Raw genomic sequence first — 22,609 nt, forward strand, 5'->3', positions numbered from 1 at the left:
TGTTGAAATTTATCTCCAGTTCTCATTATGTGTGTTGTGTGTATTATTGTGTATTTTTTCATATGCATCTGCCGAATGAAAATTGTTTATTCTGACATGCAAGTGGACATTATTATTATTTTGAAGTGTTTCTTTTGTTTTATAGGGTAATTTGAAATCTGTCCAAGATGATGAAGACAGTAACAATGACATTGCTGATGAATACAATAAGTTTTGTGTAACCATGCAGCCGTGCATATGAGAGTGTAACTGTTTACGATCCATCTTCTGACAAAATAATGCTGAATTTTTCAGCCTTTTATTGTGTTTGTTTGCCTGTTGGGCATAATATGAATGTGCATTATTTGTCAGGAACCTACTTCTGTCAAAATGTAGCTTTGAGATATTTTCATTGTTTTTTGGTGATATATTATTATTTTATGTGGAGGTGCCATTTGAAATGAGGTTATCAGCGTTGAAGCCAGACAGTAGTGTTTCTCAGCGTTCAGGTTATTGTAATGATGATGCAGATACCCGTGTTGATAACACGTGTGCCTCTTGTTTTCTTGCAGCTCTGAGCATATACACCTGTGTATATGAAAATGAATGCTTAAAGGAGGACACATGCAGTTGGTAAGTAAGTGCTGTGGAAAACCTTTTCAAGATATTGATAAAGATGACACAATGCCACACAAGCACAAAGACAGACTTAATATTTCTTAAGTGATTTATTAAAGAAAAACACTGATAAGCGTTCAGCCTTTTTTTCTATTGTTAAAGAAAAAGCTAAGAAACATACATTTAACCTCATAATACAGTCTATTTTAAATGTAGATCCTTCTTCAGACAGCCTGAGATTATCTGACCTTAAGAAGTCGCCTTTTGCACCTCCATCATTAGTTGACCTCTTCACTGAGAGCATTGCCTTCATTACTATAATAGTCAGTTCAGTTTAATAGTGTTTTTATGATAAGAAAATGTCCCTCTGCCTTATTAAAAATGAATATATAATCTTCCACAATGAAGTCCTTGGCAAATACATCTATCAGGATTGTGACCTCCTGTCAAATGTGTAACAGTTGTTACTACAAAGGGAATAGACATGGATTCATGGGACTATAGCCAAGGAATCCCAGTGCTGGATGTACAGGAAAAGCCATGGAGGAAAGCTGGTGAGTAGTAGTCTGTAAATGTTGGTGATTCTTTCTTCTGTGTTCTCCTAACTCATTCAGCTGCAACTGTGTAGTCACTGATCACATGCAGACTTGTTTGTTTACTATGCTGTGTTTTGGTTTTAGGTGCTGACATCTCAGATTACTTTAACTATGGTTTTGATGAGCAAAGCTGGAACGCCTACTGTAAGAAACAGGCAAAGCTCTTTGTAGCTAATAAAAAAATCTACACTAAAACCAGGGTAAGGCCAGATATTACTCATGTGATTAAGTCAGCTTTTTTAAATGCAAGAGAGAAAATATGAGTCACGATAGATACGAGAAACAGAAAAGAGTTATGAGTAGATTAAAGAGCAGAGGATTGAGAACTTGTTGTTTTTCCACTCAGGTCCAGAAGGGGCACACTACACATGGAGAAACACAGCCTCCTGCTTATTCCTCCTCATGCATACTGGCCTCCAGGTTGGTAACACAGTGTTTCCTACCTACTGCCATCGTCTGTGTCCTCACTGCTCTGCCCTACATGCCATTCTCCGCTGTAGCTATGAGCTCCAAGAGCTGGAGAAGGTGGCGGCTGGGTGGTTTTGTTTGTTTGTGACACAACAACTTTCAGGCTGATGCCATCTGTTTTCTGTGATCCTAAGAGGGGCTTAGCATTTTAGGGATGTACTGGCAAGGGATCCCAAAGTGTTGAAGTAAACACGGACTTGTGTTCATCTGTTACAGGCGAAAGTTAAATTTGATAGAAGGCATGTAAACACAGAGCACTGTGAAAGGATTTGTCCAAATAATTGATTCAGAGCTTAACAATAAACTAAACAGTTAATGTTTTTCCAGACTTTTTACATCCTCTTACTGTTTTAACATTTATTCATTCAAGTTTATGCTGTCAACAATATTTCATCACAATCTATTTTATGCTAATTTACACATTTATTCTTCTACACTACAGAGGGAAATATTCCATTATTAGATAGTAAATTGTAGTTACTAGCTGTTAGTTGTAATCAGCTAATAGAATACGGTGTATTGTTATAGATTAAATTTAGCATCACCTAGAAAATACCAATTACATTTGATGTGTCATATAACACAGGCCATTCTGCTGTCTTACTTTTGAGACTATGGTTTTCTACTTTTGTGCTGCAGCTTTAGGAAAACATCTGAATGCAGCACATCCACTAGTAATGCAGTATCTACATTATTGTATTGTTACTTTCACTTACGGAGAGAGATCTCAGTAATTTCTCTTTACAACCAAAACTACTGTATTGAATTCATTTTCATACATTTCATTTTTGATATATTTCCTGTATATGTGGGTGAAGTGTGGGAATCAAGGGTCTGGGGATGGAGGTTGTTGAATGCTATACAGATTGTAAAGTACCAGGAGGGAATATATATGAATTAAAACTGATTTGACTTGACTGTGAAACTAAAAATAACAGTAACATAGTTATATAAAAATCAGAGCCATCTCAACCTAAATGGGTCAGCACTGTGTTGTCAAACTGCTCTGTTTCCAGTCCCTTTAAATGATCAGGAAAGCTTTTTAAGGGAAGCTTTGAGCAGCAGAGCAGAAGCCTGCGGGAGACAGGGCTGTTAGACTGGGCCGGTGGTGCTTTACAGCCCAGTTACAGTCTCCCATCATTTATGTATACACTCATGAGCAGATGCTTGTCATGTTAGTAAATATAGCAACCAGCACTAGCATGCATGTTGTTTCTATTCATGGACCAGGTGCAGTTTGCCTTTGAGCGCTTTTGCCCATGTAAAACCGCATCCTTGCCCTAATTCCCTCCCACTTAGTTGAATGGTTGATGAGGATGGCCACTGGAGGTCCTGACTGTCAGCTGAGGCTGACTGGCAGAACTGGCCACTTAATTAAAGACCCTTGATGATGTTCCCCTCCACTGGCAAGGATGCCCTTCAGGGGAGGTCATGTGGATCTGAGCGCTGTGTGGCATCTCTCTAAGTGACAGAGCTGGATCACAGCAGAACCAGGATGTCACAGACAAATACACACTCACACACTCTATTATCTAGTACATGATGTGTTAAATGGGGCTTCAGCAAACGTCTCATTCTCTGAGACTCAGAAAATGTGATGCTTGTTTAAGGAAGCTCTTGTTGTATTTGTTGATCCGGGTATGATGTTCTCCACTGGTGTTGCCTGCCATGCAATATACTGTAGCTGTCCTTTGGGATGAGGCTGAGATGTAGTCACATTTTTATTCCACTGTTTTAAATAAAAAAATTAAAATTTAAAATGTGTATTTCAGAGTTGAAGTGAGCAAAAGAGACATTAAGGAGCTCCAAGCCCTTCCCTATTGAGACGCCATTAGATGTAGTTGTTATTCCTGTTTTCTGTATGTTTTTCTCCACTGTTGATTAAATCCTAGTGACAGAAAGGGGTTAGTGTCCCATCTGTGTGTGTGTGTGTGTGTGTGTGTGTGTGTGTGTGTGTGTGTGTGTGTGTGTGTGTGTGCGTGTGTGTGTGTGTGTGTGCGCTCAACGGGGGTGGGTTGGTGGGTGAGTGTTGTAGGGGGGCTTAGGACAGTGAAGGGCTGTTTTGTGAAGAAGGCGAGATGACCCAGATAAGGAGGTTTAATGCGTTAATGGACCTGCAGGGGGTTGTAGTAGGGACATAGGGAGTGAGATTAGGACACATTAACGTCCTGTTTTTAAAATGATTATATAAGTGTATCAACATTTAGTTTTGCATGAATGTGATGTTGACTGTTTATCAACAGAGAGTCAAGTGCCACCACTGATCTGACCGGAGGACGACCTGGACCCAGCAGCAGAGTGGAAGGGCACAGTTGTGTCAGTGATGAAGGAAACAATACTCAGGTTGTGTGTGTGTGTGTGTGTGTGTGTGTGTGTGTGTGTGTGTTAGAGAGACAAAGACAGACACTGAAGCTATTAATACCTATGTTTATTTTGCAGGTGGTTACTGAGATGTTCCCCAAGGGTTTAATTACTTATCATCTGAACCCTGAACTCAGTTTCAATTCTCTCTTGGCATGGACCACTCCACCACGTAAGTCACCACAGCACAGGGAATAACCAACACACTAATGGTACTTTTATACATGCTCATTCACAATATCCTTAGACTTAATAGGCAAATAGCCATATTCCCTCTCATCTGACGCTATGATCATGAACAGATGAGCTGTCTTTAAGAAGGAGTACAGAGGTTTCAGGTGGAAAGGGTCCCAGCAGGACCCCCTGAGGGCCACATCACGCATCATGCAGCTGCACAAATGACTAATGGCAATCTGTGTGTTTGTAGAAGCCGCAACACGTGTTATAATAAATAATCCTGTGGAGTTGAAGGACAGAGGTGAACATTGGCAAGCGTGTGTGTGTGTGTGTGTGTGTGTGTGTGTGTGTGTGTGTGTGTGTGTGTGTGTGTGCGTGCGTGCGTTACAGAACATTGTATGGATATATGCCCTCCTGCAGGCAGGTGTCTGCAGTGCCATCCAGGTGTGAGTCAGTGCATCCTGTTGGTCTTTGTAGTGAATCAGACAGAAATCCAGGAAGGCTCCCTGGCTCGAGTGCACAGCTGAGCACATGCCATATCTTCATCTTCAAAGGTTCCAAAATAGAAACGCGGCTTTAGGCCCCCTTCTTACCCCTCACACACCCCCTGCCCCATACTGCCGAGCGAACCCGTGCCAGAGCTGCTAATACAACCAAAATATCAAACATCCTGCGGACTGCAGCTTTGAACAGTCAACTCCAGCTTTGAAGTGTATTTGCGTAGCTTTTATCTAGGCCACTCCCCTGTCTTTAAGTTATAGGCCCTGCCTCCTTTTGTGATGCAAATGTGTAACATGATAAAAATAGCCCCTGGTAAAAAAAAAAAAATAGCTGGGCCAGCAGATTGTGGCACAAGAAATGTGCTGAACAGGCCGACCTTAGGGAATTGAGCCTAGGGAAAGAAGGGGCTGTTTTAATTTTTGGTTTGTTTTTCAGTCAGGTCACATTAGATGCTAAGTGTGTTTGATAAGTGCAGAATTTGGAGGTGAGCTGTATCATTGCAGGGTTGTACCTGTGTCATCTATCAGTGCAGCACAGTGCACAGCCAAGGTGAGGCTGTCTGCTGCTGTGCGCTGAAGCTAATGCCTTCTACAGCCGGTTAGTAGGTCACGACAGTTTGTATGTGAGTGTCCTTTCATGTGGCATTGATACATCTACTGAAGATCATAGCTGAGCTGATGTGCAATTCTTTCTGACCATGACCATACCATTAACAGATGCCCTCTGATCTGGGCTGTCGATGAGAACTACTGACCTCAGCTCTTATCGTTGCCGGGATCATTTAAATCGAGAAGAGGTATATCAGCGCTCATGCATCTCAAAATATCAAACAATTGTGCACATCTGTCCGTGCATATTTCTGTATCCAAGAGTGCAGGAGACAGTAGCCTTTTCTTCTACTGTAGTGCAGGACGGCAGCATGTGGTCTGATGTGAAATATCAACTCCATCTAAACCCCTCCAGCCTGTAGCTCTGTGAAATATTAGCACGACAGAGAAAGCCACGCAAGCACAATCGGCGGCCATTAGCTCTCGGCCATTAGCTCTCTCATATGCTGCCAAGCATGGAACTCCAGCCCTCATGAAACACTCACTTGAGAACACCACAGGTAGAAACAATTACTCACTCACGCTAACATTGATGACATGTGTCTGGACAAGCTGGTGTTTATTGTGCGTGCACATGTGAGTCTGTTTGTGTAAGCAGTGCGCGCTGCGCAGCTATTCCCGAGCACTCTCACTGTGTGGATTAGATGTTTGGGTTTCTGAACTATTTTTGAAACATAACTTTGGTATTTTCAGCTCAGTATTTGATTCTATAAACTGGTTGTCTTGTCTAATGCAATGACTTCATCTGTTTGTTGTCTTAGGTGTTTGCACCAGGTTCCTGATGAATCACACCATTGTCTTTTAGTTTGTTTTCTTGAAAGGAATTGCCTGAAGGCCCGGAGCACAGCACTGTATCAAACTGTTGGAAGTTGATGTGTGTGTGTCTGTGTGTGTGTGTGTCTGTGTCTGTGTCTGTGTGTGTGTGTGTGTGTGTGTCTGTGTGTGTGTGTGTGTGTGTGTGTCTTCCCTTGGGTGTGCAGGTGTCTGCGGTATCAAAGGCCTTGTTGGGTCTGTCCTCCATAGTGAGCAGTTCAGGTCCTCTTAACTCTGTGGGACTTGTATTTGAAAGGAAAGGAAGATGTTCTACATTTCACTTACAAAGCAGTGAGCCCAGTCTTTTTTTTTCATATTCAAGTTTCAACTTCCAGCAGCTCTTATTATTCTTCCTCCCGTTTCAACCGTTTTTTGTGTTCTTTATGTCGTTGAGAAACGCTCTGAGCCATTCTCTTGTTACTGTTCATTATGGAAAAAAGAAGGGGATGGTATCCAGATGTGAATGTGTGTTTGTGCCTTTACTCCTCAAAGGAGTGTGTGTGTGTGTGTGTGTGTGTGTGTGTGTGTGTGTGTGTGTGTGTGTGTGTGTGGCTTGTGTGATTTAGAACTGATTGTGTTGCACAGTCACGTAAAATGTGAGCATTATAACAAGTGGGACCATTAACTGTGCATCCAAGCGTTTGACTCGTTCTGTTTTACTGATGGAGGAAAATCAAGTAGAACTTGCTGCATTTTGTTGCTCTGACATTTCGAGGCGAATCTAATTTCTCTACCTCAAAAGTGGCAGTACCATCAATTGTTAGGTTATGTTGGCTTGTGTTCCTGTTATTTGTTCCACATATTAATGCCAATACATTGGTCTTGCCACATTTAATGTGCCATTTAATATTTGTCTATCCATCCAGCTGAAATGGTTTGCTCTGACTGTTGCCCTCGGCTCTGTATTAGCTTTTATTTGTTACATCTCATGTTAACTATGCTTTAGTCACATGGTTACCATTCCTAAATGCAATTAGTTTGGGACTTTTTAGGTCTTCAGAGAGTTGAGAGAAAGGCAAATGATCAAAACCTTTGTGTTATGAGTACATTTCATTTGATTTGTATTAAGGAATATGAAACATGTTTTAAATGTGTTATTGATGCTCAAAACCTGTGCCATGTTGCTTCAGCTATAATGTTACATGGATTTTCATGAACAATCAAAGTAGTTGTATCTACATTCAGATACAAATGATTATTAAACCCTGTTTATTAACTGCTGTATCAGCACCGCAACTGTATTTTTGCTCAGACTGTCCTTAATTTGTTCCTTAAATCGTGGACCAAACACATCTTGAGCAAAGGCACAAGTCCAGTTTGTCAGCCTGACAACACGGGGAGTTCCTCTCTTGTCACTGCAACCGATGACCAAGTGAAAGATGTCTGATAATACCAAAATGATGTTTTATGTTGTCGAGGCTAACAGTGCAGTTGGCAGTAAAACGACTGCTGCGCATAGAGAATTAAGACATTTCAAACTGGAGAGAAAACAAGGGGAGGAGAAAATATCTTCTCCAGGAAAATAATATATTTCAATGAGACATTTGTTGCTTGATGGCATTTTAATTGTAGTACAAGCAATGTCTGACACAACCTCATTATTGTCCATCCAATGACTCCTCACAGATGGTGGTGGTTATACAGTAGTTGTTTGGCACTTTCAATAAAATATAATAAAGAATCAACTGGTTCACATTTTCAGGTTGTGTGTAGCCACATTATTTAAAATCTTAAAAAATATATTTGCATATAAAACAGTGTAAACCTGGTCACTTTCAAGAACCTGACTTGACAGTAATGGTCTTTTCTTTTCGTCCATGTCGCTTTCCTTTCCTTGACCAGGACGTCCTCCTCTCTCCCCCGTGGCCTCTTTGGACAGGTGAGCCCCTGATTTCTCTCTCTGCTCTGTATGTAGTGGCTGAGGTGTAGGAGCAGGGAAACCTGCAGGTGGGATGGAGAGAGTGTCAGGAAAACAGTACACCAATGGGTTTTTTTTCAGGGAGGCATGACTCAGGTGCAGTAAGAAACAAATTCAGCAAAAAAAGAGGGAAGAAAAGAGGAAAAACATTTGTCAGAGAATGGACTGGAGATCATTAATAAAAAAAGCTGTATTAGTGCTGAAAATTTAAAACAATAATTGCAGCTGGAAGCAGTTGCCTAATTTCTGAAGCAGACTTGGTGGCTCTCAGTTGACATCAAAGGACAACCTGTGCTTAGGTTTTTTACTGTTTTTCATTCTGAGCTGGATGGGTTTTAACACTGCACACTGCCTTCTTGCTGATCTTGCAACTGAACCGATGGCCAAATAAGGTAGAAAGCAAGACAGCAACCTTGTTTGTGCCTCCAGTCTCCTGTTTATCAGTATCCAAGGCATCTCCCCTCCTCCGATCTATGTCACAACCTGCCAGCAGACTCCCACATTTCTGCTGTAATTTACACTAGATCACTTAGATCACAAGTGGGCCACGTTGTACCCTTGGCTCTCCTGCTTTTTCTTACATAGCCCTGAATGTAGCTCCACTCCAGTTAAGTTTTTGTTGCTGAGCTTGTTTCCCTTGGATGTTGTCTAATTCCAGCCTGTCTCGATCCATCTCTCTGTTTGTCTGTCTCCTCAGCTTCCTGTCCCTTCATCTTTTTTTCTCTTTTCTTAATCCTTCTCTTTCCCTTTCTCCTAATTTGCTGTGTCTACGTGTGCCTGAATTCACTCAGTACTCTGTCCTAAAAGATGGTTTTTCTCACATCTCAGTCCATCTGCCAAATCCTCACATCCTTCAGGGACTTACTGTTCCAATGAACTCTGCCAGCCATCTCCCGTACGCTTTATGAATCATTTCCTTTTCAACTTCTCTAACACACACATGTGCAGTGTCCACACAGACAGTCCCTGCCTCACTGTTGCTGCTCTGCCTTTCCCTCGGGGTATTTCTGGCATGATCTGGGCCCTGGCTTCCTAAGTTGTGTGGAGCGCCAAGGGCCCATAGGGCTCCCAACATCCATATTTAGTATTTGGTAAAAGTTGTGTTAATGTGCCAATAAAATATCTTTAATGAGCAATTTTCATGCTGCTGCTGAACATTCATTTTCAGTCCGTCACATTCTCACATTCAGTCTAAATCTTTTTATTTTATTTTAGACTGAATTCAAAAAGAAACAATGAGCACAATCATCACTGTGGAGAAGCACTGCTGAACAGCTGATTAATCAAAACCCATTATTACTGTACCTGCAGGTGATTCTCATAGGAAGAACCTTCCTGTGAAAAGAACTGTGCAGGGCTTTTATTGTGACACAGACACAGGAAGGGTTGAATGTTAATCACTAGCAGATGTGTAGTTTTCTTGGGGGGAATTCAGTTCAGGTCATTTAAAAATCAATATTTGAACATGTTAACGACTTTTTGGTGGATCAGATTTACACTGTGTGACTGGTTAGATCAGACATATCTGTGGTAGCAGCAGTTATTATACAACTAGTGGAAAGTGACTTAATCTTGGTGACAGCAAAAATTCTCAATGTCAAACATGTCTGCAGACAAAAACAGAGTAATAACTAACTTTAGTTTAGTTCAGGTTAGTTTCCATTCTGGACTTTGCCACAGTGGAAATAAGTCTGTTCCAATGCAACAGCAGAAATTCACTCAATATTGAAGCACAAAGTTGGAAACAATGACAAACATTGAAATTCAGCTTGAGTTGATTTGAATGACTCTCCTCCAGTTACTTTTGGTCGTGTTCTTTGTTTTAAATGTTTTCCGTGGGGGTAATATTTACTTATGGTCTAAACTGAGGGCAGGAGGTGCTTATTTATTTATTTATTCATTTATATGTTTCACTAAAAACCCCTAAGGTTGTAAATCTAGATCAATAGTTCAATACCCTCAACAGTGCATCACAGATCATGTGCAGACACCACAGGATGTGAGCACTGCATAGTGCAGAGTGCTCTGATGAACCATTACAGTTATTCTCCCTCTGTTTGGGCTTCGCCAGCAGCCACATGCTCATTCACCCAGACTCTCTCTTCCATTCACTCATTCGCTCTCCATTCACAAAGAAGCGTCTCTCCAGCTCTGTGTCTCTGTTGCACCAGTGTGCTGATGTAACGCTGGGAGTGATGGACCTGGTTACTGCAGGTTTTATGGCAGCGTGTTTGGACTCACATGTGATGGGAAGCAGCTCCATTGGATGAACTTCACACACGCCCCGTCCACCTTCGGCCCGCTCGGAAGTTTTTAAACTGGAAGCGGGTGTGGATCAGGGCCACGTGAAAAGGCAGAGGCCGTTCCTCATGCGTTCGTGAGCCTGCGCTGCTCCTTGACAATGAGCCAGTCACTTCAAACACCTGGAGAACACAGCTGTGCATTTAGAAAAGTGCTTTGATCATGTTGTGGACCGGTCCACGTTTGTTTTTTTATTATTATTTCATCAATTCATCTGTAAATTTGTTTGCTCACCTCATTCCTGTTTGGGTTTCTTTAAGCATTAAAGCTGTTACTTTACCTTAAAACGTATATGAAAGAATAAAACAACAGCTGTATGTTGCATGTGACACAGATGATGATAAACATTTTTCAGGTGTTTTATTTTTGTGGTTTAACTTCTTATTAATTTTACTCTGTGTTAAAGTTCTTGCAAAGATTGTATAATGAAACCATTTCAATTCCCATCATTTAAACAAAACACTGACCATATTAACAGGCATTTACAGTGTAGACTTGTAGTTTTACACAAGCTTACAGTGTGTTGACGCCATAATTCTTTATTTATCCTTTCAGTCGACACGCTAAAGAGTTTGATGATCCCTCATCTTCACTCGACCCGCGTTCATCAGGTAAAAATGTCTATTTCTTTTTGTAGTCTTTCATAACTGTTTCACAACAGCTTGTGAACTCAATACTACACCATCACGGCTTTACCAGTGATGTGTGTTGCTCCTGAATATTCAGGGTAGATACTGTGTTAATGGATTCCTCCAGTGAAGTCAACCACTCTGGGAATTTCCTCATTCAACACTCCCTCCGACATATTTCTCAACTGATCAGGGTATTGGGAAAACTCAGGACAAAGAAAGTGTGTGATTTGGCCTTGGCAGCCTTTGCACCTCTTATGCACATCAATGTACATTTCAGCCTTTTGAAGGTTTGCTTTGATTGTTTCCAGCTCAGATTTTTATGTAATTCTTTTACTTTCAAAAGAAATCACTTTCCGTACCTGCCCTATATATTCTGTTTGAAGCTCCAGTCTGTGTATGTTCTAAATATGCTCTTTGAAAGAACGTCTGCCCTTTAGAAGCTTCATTAATCATACATAAGCATGTTTTTAGTGGAAAACAATGGCGTAAAGTGGTGCTGGTGTCAATGCAGTAACTTAGTGAATGTGTAGTTTATACACAGAGTAAGTAAAACTGATGTAGTTGCCAGCTGCCGATGTTTACGGTCCTCCCCAGTCATGTGTCTGGCATGGCTCTGTTCTCTCTCTCTCTCAGGTGTATCATCTTTAATCCCAGCGAGTCTCGTCTACAGCGCTGGGGTGATGAACACTGCCAAAGCCTGGGAATGTGTGGCAAGGTGTGACACAGACAGAGACAGATCCAGAGAGCAGGGCCGTGATAGAGACAGGAAAAGAGACAGCGAGAGCTGTTCCTCTTCACACAACAGGTCGGTCGTTGTGGCTTGAAGCTGTAAATACTCACGATCGGTCCCTAGGTCAGTTTATTTAATGCATGTAATTCTCGAGTCTGTTTCCCTTTTGTATCTTATGTTGACACTGTGCAGCCTTCACACTTCCCTCTGCAGTGGATACATGTAAATGTCTGCTGAGCAGCTGTGGCCCTCTGGATCAGGCAGTATAGAGCATATTGGTCCAGGTCCAGATATCCAGTCTATTTTGAGTTTTCAATGTGTGTGTGTGTGTGTGTGTGTGTGTGTGTGTGTGTGTGTGTGTGTGTGTGTCCATGGCCTCTCTCTCTCTCTCTCTCTCTCTCATACATATGCACACACACATGTTGTAGAGTGATTTTAAACTTTAGAGAAAAGACAAGAGGAGGAGGCTGCACAGGTGAGTCAGTAGATGAGTGCAGGGTACGGTGTCGGTGCTGCGTAGTATTTCAGCGTGACTATATAGTGTCGTGTGTGATGGCAGTCTCTGTAGAAGCCTGTGACATACGGACTGCCTCTAATGGCCGAGAACCAAAGTCCTGAAGACACATGGACAGATGAAAACTGCACTCAGCAACTGAACTAATTGTATAATCCTCTGAAAAATGGAGACTTTACTTTCCGTCTCAGTGTGTGAGCCAGTGTTAGTGTATGAATTTACCTAAAATGTCTTCATGTAACATTTTGCTCTCGGGCTGTAAGTGGTGTCTCTCTCGTATCTCCAGCTGATGGCTGTAATATAAACTGCTGGGACTGTTGTGAAGAAATGCACACTATTGCAAAAGACCACAAGACTATTGTGACAGAAATCAAGACTATTGCAAAGCCAGGAGAAATTATTGCCAGCATATGCAGAACTATTTCTGTTGTTCTGGTGCAGTGAGCGGGGGCCAGGGTGCAGGGTAGATGAGGGAATAACTGGCTGCATTTGCCAACTACGGTCAGGAAATAATTGAGCGTGCTCTCCTCTGCATGGAGCTTGGGCCATTCCCTCCTGTGGCTCATGGATGATAAGAGCCAATCTGATTTCCACTCCAAATTTCACATAGTGCCCTACTACCCTACTGTCACAGTGACAGCCAGAGTGCTGCCATATGTGTAGTATGTGTACTCAAACACTAATGCTCACATGCGTGCACAAGCCAGATCCTGCCCTACATTTCCTCTGCACACTCCGTGTTGACCAGTAGCCAGTTGTCTATTTCATTATTATTAACTCAGGCAGCTGCCAGCTATAATACACACTGGCACATCTTTCCTGCGCCTATCACACGCCTTCTCCTCAGCTGACCTGAGGCTCATACGCTGTGACAGAGTCACTGTGACATTTCACTGCGACTCCTCACTAAAACATGTACATGTGAAGTATCAGGGATACTCCTGCCGTCGCCCTTGACCGAGGAGCCGGCCTCAGATCCCGAATGGGATTCACTAATTAGACTGTTAATGCCTATTGTTCCTAAATAGTTAAAATTACAAATACCTGCAGTACAACTGAAATTTGGACTCAACTACTATAATTTCTTAATCTGTGTCTGCGGTTGCCAAAGCTGTAATTCCTTTGATAACAATGGATTCCTGCGTCAGCTTGTGTTGGAGCTTCGCTGTTAATTAACTTGCATGGAAATAAGTGCAAAATAGCAAAAATGACAAACTGAAGTATCTCTTACTGTACTGTGCACTGTAGAAATATCCTCATACACTGTTCTGCTTTTCAGCATTTCTCCTACTTAGAGTGTTGAGCGTTTGCTGGGGTATTTGTGCGCTTTAGATGCCTGGATTCAGGTTTGTACGCGGTGCTCAGCACAGTCTTGTGGGTCAAACGAGGGAAGTGGGACACGGGGACAGCTGGGAGGCTGTAGGCTAAGTGCAGAAGATCGGAAGTACAGGAATCACATGTGCGCGACACACACACAGGGAATGCACGGGAGGATTTTTTATTCTCACTGTAGATTTGTTCTAATGTCACAGTCACAAAGGACCAGGAGCCTGATGTGTGCTGCTCACACCTTCAGGGCTCTGATGATGCGCTTGCCCTACATTCTGGTCACATGACCTGACTTTACACTGTGCATGTCATACACACACACACACACACACATACACACACACACACACACACACACACACATGTGCAGGCTATGTGTTTTCTGTTACATTGATTTATGACTGCGCTCGAGAGTATTTTTAGACTGTAACCAGAGGAATTCATTGTTAGTGTGTGTGGGCAGTGTCTGTATGTGTGTGTGAGTGTGTCTGTGTGTGTGTGTGTGTGTGTGTGTGTGTGTGTGTGTGTGTGAAAGACGGAGAAACAGATGGAGCCGTCCAGAGCTTTTTGCTCGCCACCCTCATTGTTCATCAGTGAGTGTTACTTTGCTGCACATTTGTGCTGCTGATGTAGGAGCTGTGCTTGGTAGCCCACATGTCCTGTGCTGAGTCACAGTGCCCCCCCCCCCCGGGCATCAGCTACTGGTTATCAGCTGTGGTTGTGACCGCATGCCTCAGATTTACCACCACTAATAGATTCCATGAGTTTAACACTCACATTTTCTCCTGTGCATTTATTCACAGTGAGTGACATAATGTGTGTGTGTGTGTGTGTGTGTGTGTGTGTCCCCTCCCCTCCAAATGTGTGCAGGCCGTATATCTGACTGGTCAACACTCGTGCCCTAACTCTGATCATCACTGATGATGAATGTAGCCCTTGTATTTTATCTGTCATGTGCAGTAATTAACACATTTGCACAGAACAATATCAACAGCAATATCCACGTTTTGCTTTGGTCCGTTTCTTTCACACAGCATCTGTCCACATGTTCAAAGACACATAAATCTGATTTAAATACCCCGATCATTGGTTGACAGAAAAGCTTTCATACAAATTTCATTGGATATGAAGTCCTAGTATGACCAGGAAAATTAAAATGATAATTGTCATCCAGCTTAAACTGGCACTAACAGCTCCATTAGAAAATGCTGTAAGGCCGGTTTCAGCGTTAACAAAGGGACTCCGAGCATGGAGGAGAAACTGATAATAGAAAAAAGGGCAGCTGTAATACAACGCACTGAAACCAAATTAGGGCTTTGCTAATTCAGAACAGCAAATACAACGCAATAACATTTTACAACCGTTAACAAATTTGCACCAGTCGATGATTACAGCCAAGAGTAATTTGCATAATGCACAATAGAGTGATTTCCTTCACGAGCAGAAAACGTTTGGGGGAATAAAATTTTTCATAAGTTTCCTAAAATCTTTCCTGTAGTTTGGAAAAAGAATCTTCAATTCCACTTTGATGGCAGCGCTGTGATTTGGCACAACGATCCCGTCTGCCTTCCAGGTTTTGTTTCAGATTTAGGAGGAATAGCATGATCCAAATTGCCGCTTCATTCTAGCATCAGACAGGGGCACAGTAAACCCTGCTGTTTACTTGATTCTCCTCAGCTGCTTTTGTGGCTGATGCCACTTTTATCCTGGCTTCAGGGTCTGTCTTGGGGCCCGTACATTCTTCCACCTACATCTGTTCTTATTTTCCCTCTACCCAACTTTTTTTTTGTTTGTGCTGAATGTGACATACTTTTTTGTCTTTGTGCATGAAACTAATTTCTTTCCAGAGTCAGTCTTGGGGTCTTGGGGTTCTTCTAACAGTGCTGGTCTGTCCTTGCATTCAACACTACCATCTGTCTTTATTCTTAAACATACAGCATCACTTCCTGTCTGAACTTTACATACACACAGTAGCTGCGATACATTCTCCTGCATTAGGTTCTTTTGCTTGTCACTAACAGCAACATTGCTTTGCTTGCTTTGTATTTTTTTAAAGCTCCCTTCCCAAGGGCACCGCGCACTGGTTATCTTTTACAAACACGTTTCTTTCTCACACACTCGGCTCCAGTTTCCAATTCTTTTCTTTTGTAGGTTTCCTTTGACCCGAGCCCCCAATTTAGTTTCATTTTTACACTCATGCTCCAGCGGAAATAAGTGCTTCTAAAGGAGTATTGTTGTTCTATCTGGAACAAACTGATCAGCGGCAGTGCTGTTCACGGTTCTGTCAAAGACCTAATTCAATAAGTTAACTCTGGCCATTTGGCCAAATCAAACATTGTGCTAAGAAAACAAGGAGAATATTATATTAGTACATGCATAAAAAATAGAGTTATGCTCAACCAGCAGTGGTCTTCCTTACAAATCCAGGTGTCTGGAAGAGGAAACACAAAGTTTTGTTTTCACAGAACGTAGAAAGTCCTTTATATTTAGAGTTAAAGCATCACTTTTTAATTATTCTACGATCACTCACTTGGATTCTGTGGTGACCTGCAGGATTAATTAGTTTCTTCTAATGACTGATGCTGTGGTCAAAACTACTTATGAGTTCTACTCAACCTTGCAGTAATTAAGTGATAAATCCTCAGATCGAACACTAAGATTAGTTGGGCTTTAGTTTCAGAGGAAAACATTTAACCAACAAACATTCTTGTATCACCATGAAAAAAACTGTGATTTACCTAAATCCAGTTGCTGTGCAAAGAATTGAAATGAGGAATGTGGAGAACAGAACAATGGCCACACCAGCATTTAAAACTTAGCTCTGAGCTTTAATTTCCCTCCTCAATAACTTTGAGGAGGGAAATTAACCAGGGAAGAGTAGAGCGAACAGTATCTAGAAACTAGAGATAAACGTTTGTGACTGACTGGGGAGAGTGTGGGTGGTTAGTGCGATCGCTCGGCGGCTTCAGGAGTCCGTCCTCACCCCTGTGAATATTCAGTACTTCACCAAACTTCTACAACCAAATATTTCACAAACACGGGTTGATTCATTTCGCTTTATCTCCTTTAGGTGCAACCAGGCCGTAAGAAAGGTGAAACTTGTTTTTGATTAGCAGACGTGGGATTCACTTTGTGACGGTGCAGTTAAGATTTTATTTAATTGAAATCTTAAAAGTTTGTTTTCTGTGTCTTGCACTTTTTTGTGAGACTGGCGTGTGCAGACACCTAACACCATGGGATGTGTCAGAGTTACCAAATAAGGTCACATTAATATGTAAATATCATGCATGATTATCTCAGAATAAAGTAGTTCCTGGGAACATGGGGGAGGAGAGCGAGAGAGAGACATTTAAGCCAAATAAGGTCACATTAAGTTAGTTGGGTTATATTTTTGTGTTGAGTAAAGGTTAGTGTATAAGAAAGTACTGCCGCCGTTAAAGTTACATTTCTTTTGGCAAAGAAAGACCTCGCCATAATCTATCTGAAAACACAACATCATTACATGACACTCACAGCTGCTATTTATTTTTGAGGGATTTTACTTTCATTCTTATTGTGTCCGTTATAAATTGTGTTTTATCTTGTAGTGAGACTCACTGAATCATCTGGGTCTCCCAGTGAAACGACGGTAGGGACGGACTGGATGAGATTACACTGCAGCTGGCTCAGGCCTTTTATGAAATCTGTGGTACTGCCCGCCCCGACAGGCCTGGCCACTGCTGATGAACAAAATCATAGAATGTGAAAACAAAACCTGAGGCTTCTATGCTATAATTTACTCCTACTAACACTGTCTGCTGGCGAGCTTAATGCTTGTCTTCTTGGTGTTATGAGAGGTTGGTTGTTTTCGTGTTAAAGCTAATGGCTGCGGGCAAGAACAAATTTGAGCCCTGGGTCCTAATCCCTGCTGCTAACAGAAGAGCTGTCTCCAAATATTGAATATATTTAACTTTGTACTCGCAACAGCTCTGCCCCTTAAGGCTCTCTCTCTTTTCTGTGCTGAGCGAGGGAACGGTAATAATTACCCCAGCCATGTGTGAGCTGAGAGTCTACACTCAGGCTGCAGTATCTACTTCTATAGACTTTTTTAGAACAAGATGACACTTATATAGAGGCTGAGGGGAATGCCTTCAGTGCGGTGAGTGGTAAAGGTCAGGTTGATTATGTTAAAACTGCAGACTGCTGTGGAGTCTGGTGCAGTGTTAGTTTGACAGAGAGAGCAGCAGTTGTGTTTTTATCCAGAACATGAGTAAACACAGGTGTTGCTCATAAAAAGAGATGTAAAATTTGTCCTGGGAAATAAAGCACATGGTCCTCCATACTACCCCCCCACCCCCCAACCCCCCACTGCCACTACAACCCCACACATAAAATACACATGTGCACCCAACATGGATATCTGTCATAAGAAGTAACAAAACACATAGCTCTAAGCTTAAATATATGGAATAAAATATTGAACTAGTAATGTCAGGATTAAGTAAAATAATATTGACCACTCTGAGAAAAGGAGTTTACCTGTTTTAAGGTAAAGTGAAGCAGGCTGATTGGTAAAAATGCATTTTAGTTTACTTACATTTTAGTTGTCATACAGCCCACTGGCCCATGTAGGGCTGTTCTGACCAACAGCCCAAACCTTTGTCAATATAAACAGACTGCACCTGGTTAGATCGGTTAGAGCCTCTAGAATTCAAATATTCAGTTCATTTTGCGCTAACCATAAGCACTTAAATATGATTTATAAATATCTACCAGCATGGTGTACCAGCTGAGCGTGGTGACCGCCTACCGTTTAGACGTGTAGAACTCCGGTTCTCCCTCCATTCCTCCGTTATTTATATTCCTTTAGTCCGTAAGGGTCCACGGGTCACAGAAATCAAAAGGGTTCCTTATAAAAGTATTCCAGCTTAATCAATACCGTCCTGAAAAGTCCAAAACAGACGACCGAGCGATTTGTATCCGCTGTTCTTCCCTCACTTCTCCTCTCTCTCCTTCCGTCCGGCTCCATCTTGGCTGTGTTCGCGGGTCTGCTAATGTTTGTTAGCTTTCTAGCTAAAAAATGGCGGCTTCCCTCCCTGTAAAGATCCAAACAGATTTCACTTCAGGAGGGTCAGCTGAAGACAACAAGCTGTAACAGAGTGTCAGACGTAATGACGTGTTCTCTCCGTTGGAAAAAGCCCGTTTTTTTCCACACTTTTTTTTAACGACTCGACTTGTAGACAGACGTCTCCCCTGACCAATCACAGCGAACTGGGGGGGCGTGCCCTTCAGAGGCAGGGCCAATAGGCTGTGGTCTATCTAACTAACAGATCAGCTCTGTTTTAATGCTTCCAAAAGGTTTCTTAGGCAAAATGCTTAATGTTTTCTATTATTTCATATTAAAGAGTTAAAGCACATTTCTCCCAGTTTTCCTTTTAGAGAGGTTTATGGGCACCAGTGAAAGAGTGAACTATAAAGGCCTATTAAACTAAAGTATTAGGCCAAGAGGCCTTGAAGCTTCACAGAGCAGCTTTTGACAAGATGTAGAAGTACTGTGGAGCTTTTTCATTGTTCTTGTATAAAGTATATCCTGTTGGCAGTTATGTAACATGTAGACAATGACTGTTTTACAGGTGAGGACTGACAAATACTAAAAAATACCATGTATGAGCGGATGTAGTTTGGGTTGGGTTGTAGTCACGTGCAAAACAAGCACATTTTCAGAAACTAGAATATGTTTCCTTTCAAATGAGTTCTCATAAATGAATTCTGTTATAAGCTTATCGCATTTACAAATACAAATTGATGCAAATTGGGTTTACAACAGGTGAGCTCTAAGAGTTTTTTAAGGATAAATAACTGATTCTGTTTCTGGTTCAGTCACGAAGATACAACAAGTCTGTTTTGTCTCGAGATGTCTCTTGAGCTTAACTGGCATCACTGCTGGATTTGACAGTTTTCCCTGCAGATGAATCATTCCCATGTGGAGCAGCTTTCTTCCCCCGTCCATGAACAGCTGTGAGCCACACATCTCTCACAGCACAGACCTCAGTTCTTTTATTCTGCTGCAGGTTTGTTTGACTGTGTTTAGGGCTGAGCAGTATGTCTTTGATTTGAAGTGACAAAATATTTACCGTGTGTCATAAATATATCTGTGTATCTACATAGAATCCTAAAAGTGTATTGCTGATTACCATGGCAACTGACATCCTTGAACTGTGGTCACAGATCTTAGCTGTGGCATAACTGCATTTTTTAACATGGTGATTTCAGTGTCTGTTGTTTATTAATTTCAGGGCGTGTTTTCGCTGTGAACCACTTCAGTCTTTAGTCTGAACCGTGAGTGTTTGCAGGTGTTCATGATTGGATATTTGAGGTGGAGGTGTTTCAGTCCACCGTCACCTTCCCTCTGCACATGAATATGTTTCTGCACGAGTGTGATGACTGACCGGTCTTGCGGTCTCACAGGACTGCAGTGAATAATCAGCTTATTAGAGGATGCTGCGGCGTGTCTGCTTGGCTTTAATGTAAAGGGCATGCTTTGATACTAGTGTTGGGCTCTTTGTTCGGGCCAGAGGGGAAGCTACAAAAGCTCAGACAAGCAAATGGCAGACACGGTGGTTAAGGTTCTGGTCCCTTGAGTTCTGACTTATCTGTCTCCCAGTGGAAGAGGAGAAAAAAAAAAAACAGCCAGCAGTCTCATTCTTGCGGGCGATGAGCTGTTTTTCCTTCTGTATTATTTCCCAATGTGAAAGCCTCCAGTTTCATCAATAGCAAATGTGTGTGTTGTTTTTCAGTAGAGAGGATCAAATGAGGCACAGGGACACTATGGAGCGAGGGCACAAACACCAGAGTCTTAAAAGAGTGAGGGGAGAAGGACAGCTCACAGAGAGGAGGCAGAAAAACAAAGGATGGTAAAAACACCACGCAGGTCTAACCGAGACCCGAACACACTCACATACAATATTGAAAAAGGGAATGAAAGGACTGAATTGTTTGAGTGTTTGTCATCTGTGTCCTCGACAGCAGCAGCAGCAGCAGGAGTGGGAGGGAGGATGGTGAGGAGAGGGAGCGTCAGAGCGGACACAAACACAAAAAGACCAAAAGAAATAAGAAGGACGAGGAGACCGACAAGATGTCCTCAGCTGACCCAGAGAGGAAATTAAAATCTGTCTGACTTTTAGTCTCCCAATCTATCTGCTGAGAGACAACGCCCTGTTGGCACGCTGTGGGACACTGTGTTAGAAAATGAACTGCATTACAGAATGTATTTAATCCATTAGAGACGCTAAAGATAATTATATGTTGTGTACAATATGCTCGTGTTGTATCAGCTTCTCCTGCTGTTCTTGTTGAGTTGAAGGGTTTCAGTTGAAGCTGCGTGAATCCCAGTTAACCGTACTTTAACAGATGTTCTGACACAGCTGTTTTTCAATGACTTTATTGATCATTAAACCAAATATACCATCAGATATACTACACAGGCCGAAGCGTGACAGACAGAACCACAGTAGACGGGCCCCAGACCATCCACCCACACACAGAAACCAAGTCAGTTTTTTTTCTTAAAAGTAAGAAAATTAGTAAGGCCTCCACAATGTCACCTAATTAAATATTATTTTAACATGTTATGAACACATTGATCCTTTATTTTTTTATATATTTTTCTTGCCAGTGGTTTGATAATTTAGCCATAGCTTCTGAAATAAAAGAAAAGAACCTCAACACAGACGACTACTTGGCAACGTGTCCTCAGGTCAACGGATGAAGATGACAACCACCGTCAGTACAAACAGAATGGAGCCTGTATTTAAAGGCCATACCACAAACAAACAAAACAAACGTATTACAAGTGCTTGGATCAGTACTTTTTTTAGACACCCAACATTTACAGTAAAGAAATGTGAGTCCAACTTAACGCATACCCTAATATATAACTACTGGAATTGGCAACGTGTTGTGTCTCCTCTCGATCCACCCCCCCCCTCCTCCCACTCACAGGATGCTGTGCCAGATAACAACAGATAACGCCCAACATCCCAGTCAGAGGCGGCTCAGGCCTGGATTCTCCCAGTTCAGCCTTTCTCGGAGGGGCAAGTTAACCTCTGGTAACAATCCAGTCTTTTGTTTGTCCCTCTCCAAACTCCTGGCAAAGTCTCAGCTGTCCATCAGAAGTGAGACATCCATACAGCTACTGCACTATTCTAAGCTTCTCCCACACAGCAAGCTTAGGGTGGTCAACCGTCCGCGCTCCCCGCTCCGGCTCGGAGCGCTGCTACAGCAGGCTGCCCGGCCAGGAGACGATGGTCAGGGTGATTCTGCCCCGCAGCTCCTTCAGAAGGCGCACCAGTGCCGTGTGGGTCATCCCCCACGTGCTCTTCCCGTTCACCTCGAGCAGGATGTCCCCACACCTGCACAGAGCGAGAGAGAGAGAGACGGCAATTGAAAAACTCACCTGAAGACATAGAGCGCCAAGAAATGATTTGACGGCTATAAACATAAAAAATTTTTCTTGTCGGAGCTGGTCTAAATCATTTTCTTCATGGGAAGTAATAAGTGATGCGGGACATATACCTTATCCTGCCATCGTTGTAGGCCGGCGTCCCCTCCACGATAGAGCGGATAAAAAAAGACTGATTGCAGTTGACCTCCTCCTGACCCCCCACGATGCTGAAGCCCAGGCTGCCCGAAGTGCTCCGCCTCAGGACGATGTCTTTGCAGCAGTACAGATGCCTGCGTGAGCCAAGAGGGAGATTAAAAACACTAATCTCTCAACTTCATCTCTAAACGACATATTCTGTACATCCACGCTGAGTGTGCGCTGCAGCCGCATCGCTGAGACCAGCTGCGCTCAGAGGACAAAGGCCTGGCAGCTCTTTGAATGAAAGGTGTGACTTTCTCTCCCAGAAGACGTGAAGCAGCAAGAATAGTGGGACTTTTCTATCGGTCTCATGCAGATGGCCCAGAGCTGAGTGAAAATGAAATTCAAATCCTTTGAGTTGCACCACTGGTCTAGACTGCATTACCCATGGTGGCTCTGCACTTAGTTTTGACTCCTAATCAATTCACTGCCCGAGGAGAAACA

At 42.4% G+C, this 22,609-nt stretch overlaps 2 protein-coding genes across 4 annotated transcripts in view; one reads left to right on the forward strand and one right to left on the reverse strand.

Moving 5' to 3' along the window:
- The first annotated feature begins 603 nt into the window (after positions 1–603).
- fip1l1a (FIP1 like 1a (S. cerevisiae)) lies at positions 604–20,807 on the forward strand. The gene is made up of 12 exons (XM_087170144.1): positions 604–612; positions 1,073–1,151; positions 1,278–1,393; positions 1,540–1,613; positions 3,905–4,004; positions 4,101–4,194; positions 7,166–7,174; positions 7,958–8,000; positions 10,896–10,951; positions 11,606–11,784; positions 20,329–20,438; positions 20,560–20,807. The coding sequence occupies exons 1-12, from the start codon at positions 604–606 to the stop codon at positions 20,699–20,701; spliced, it is 1,011 nt and encodes a 336-aa protein (XP_087026270.1). The 3' UTR covers positions 20,702–20,807.
- Positions 20,808–20,949: 142 nt separating this feature from the next.
- The window catches only part of lnx1 (ligand of numb-protein X 1), a 34,686-nt gene continuing 33,026 nt past the window's right edge, over positions 20,950–22,609 (reverse strand). For all 3 annotated transcript variants that reach the window (XM_023393221.2, XM_023393219.2, XM_023393222.2), the window contains 2 exons: positions 22,099–22,257; positions 20,950–21,935 (listed from right to left, as the gene is read on the reverse strand). In XM_023393221.2, the coding sequence (XP_023248989.1) occupies positions 21,800–21,935; positions 22,099–22,257 (295 nt within the window). In that variant the 3' untranslated portion in view covers positions 20,950–21,799. The remainder of the gene's footprint in view (positions 21,936–22,098; positions 22,258–22,609) is intronic.

The sequence above is a fragment of the Seriola lalandi genome, unplaced genomic scaffold (genome assembly GCF_002814215.2).
Source record: "Seriola lalandi dorsalis isolate HSWRI2012SDOR001 ecotype SW California unplaced genomic scaffold, Sedor1 jcf7180002054930, whole genome shotgun sequence".
NCBI lineage: Eukaryota > Metazoa > Chordata > Actinopteri > Carangiformes > Carangidae > Seriola > Seriola lalandi.

Excerpts from the sequence above, each read along its gene's own strand:
- fip1l1a (XM_087170144.1), top strand. Across the intron at positions 1,152-1,277 it reads AAAGCCATGGAGGAAAGCTG|GTGCTGACATCTCAGATTAC; the intron begins GTGAGTAGTAGT and ends TTTTGGTTTTAG. Across the intron at positions 4,005-4,100 it reads ATGAAGGAAACAATACTCAG|GTGGTTACTGAGATGTTCCC; the intron begins GTTGTGTGTGTG and ends TTTATTTTGCAG.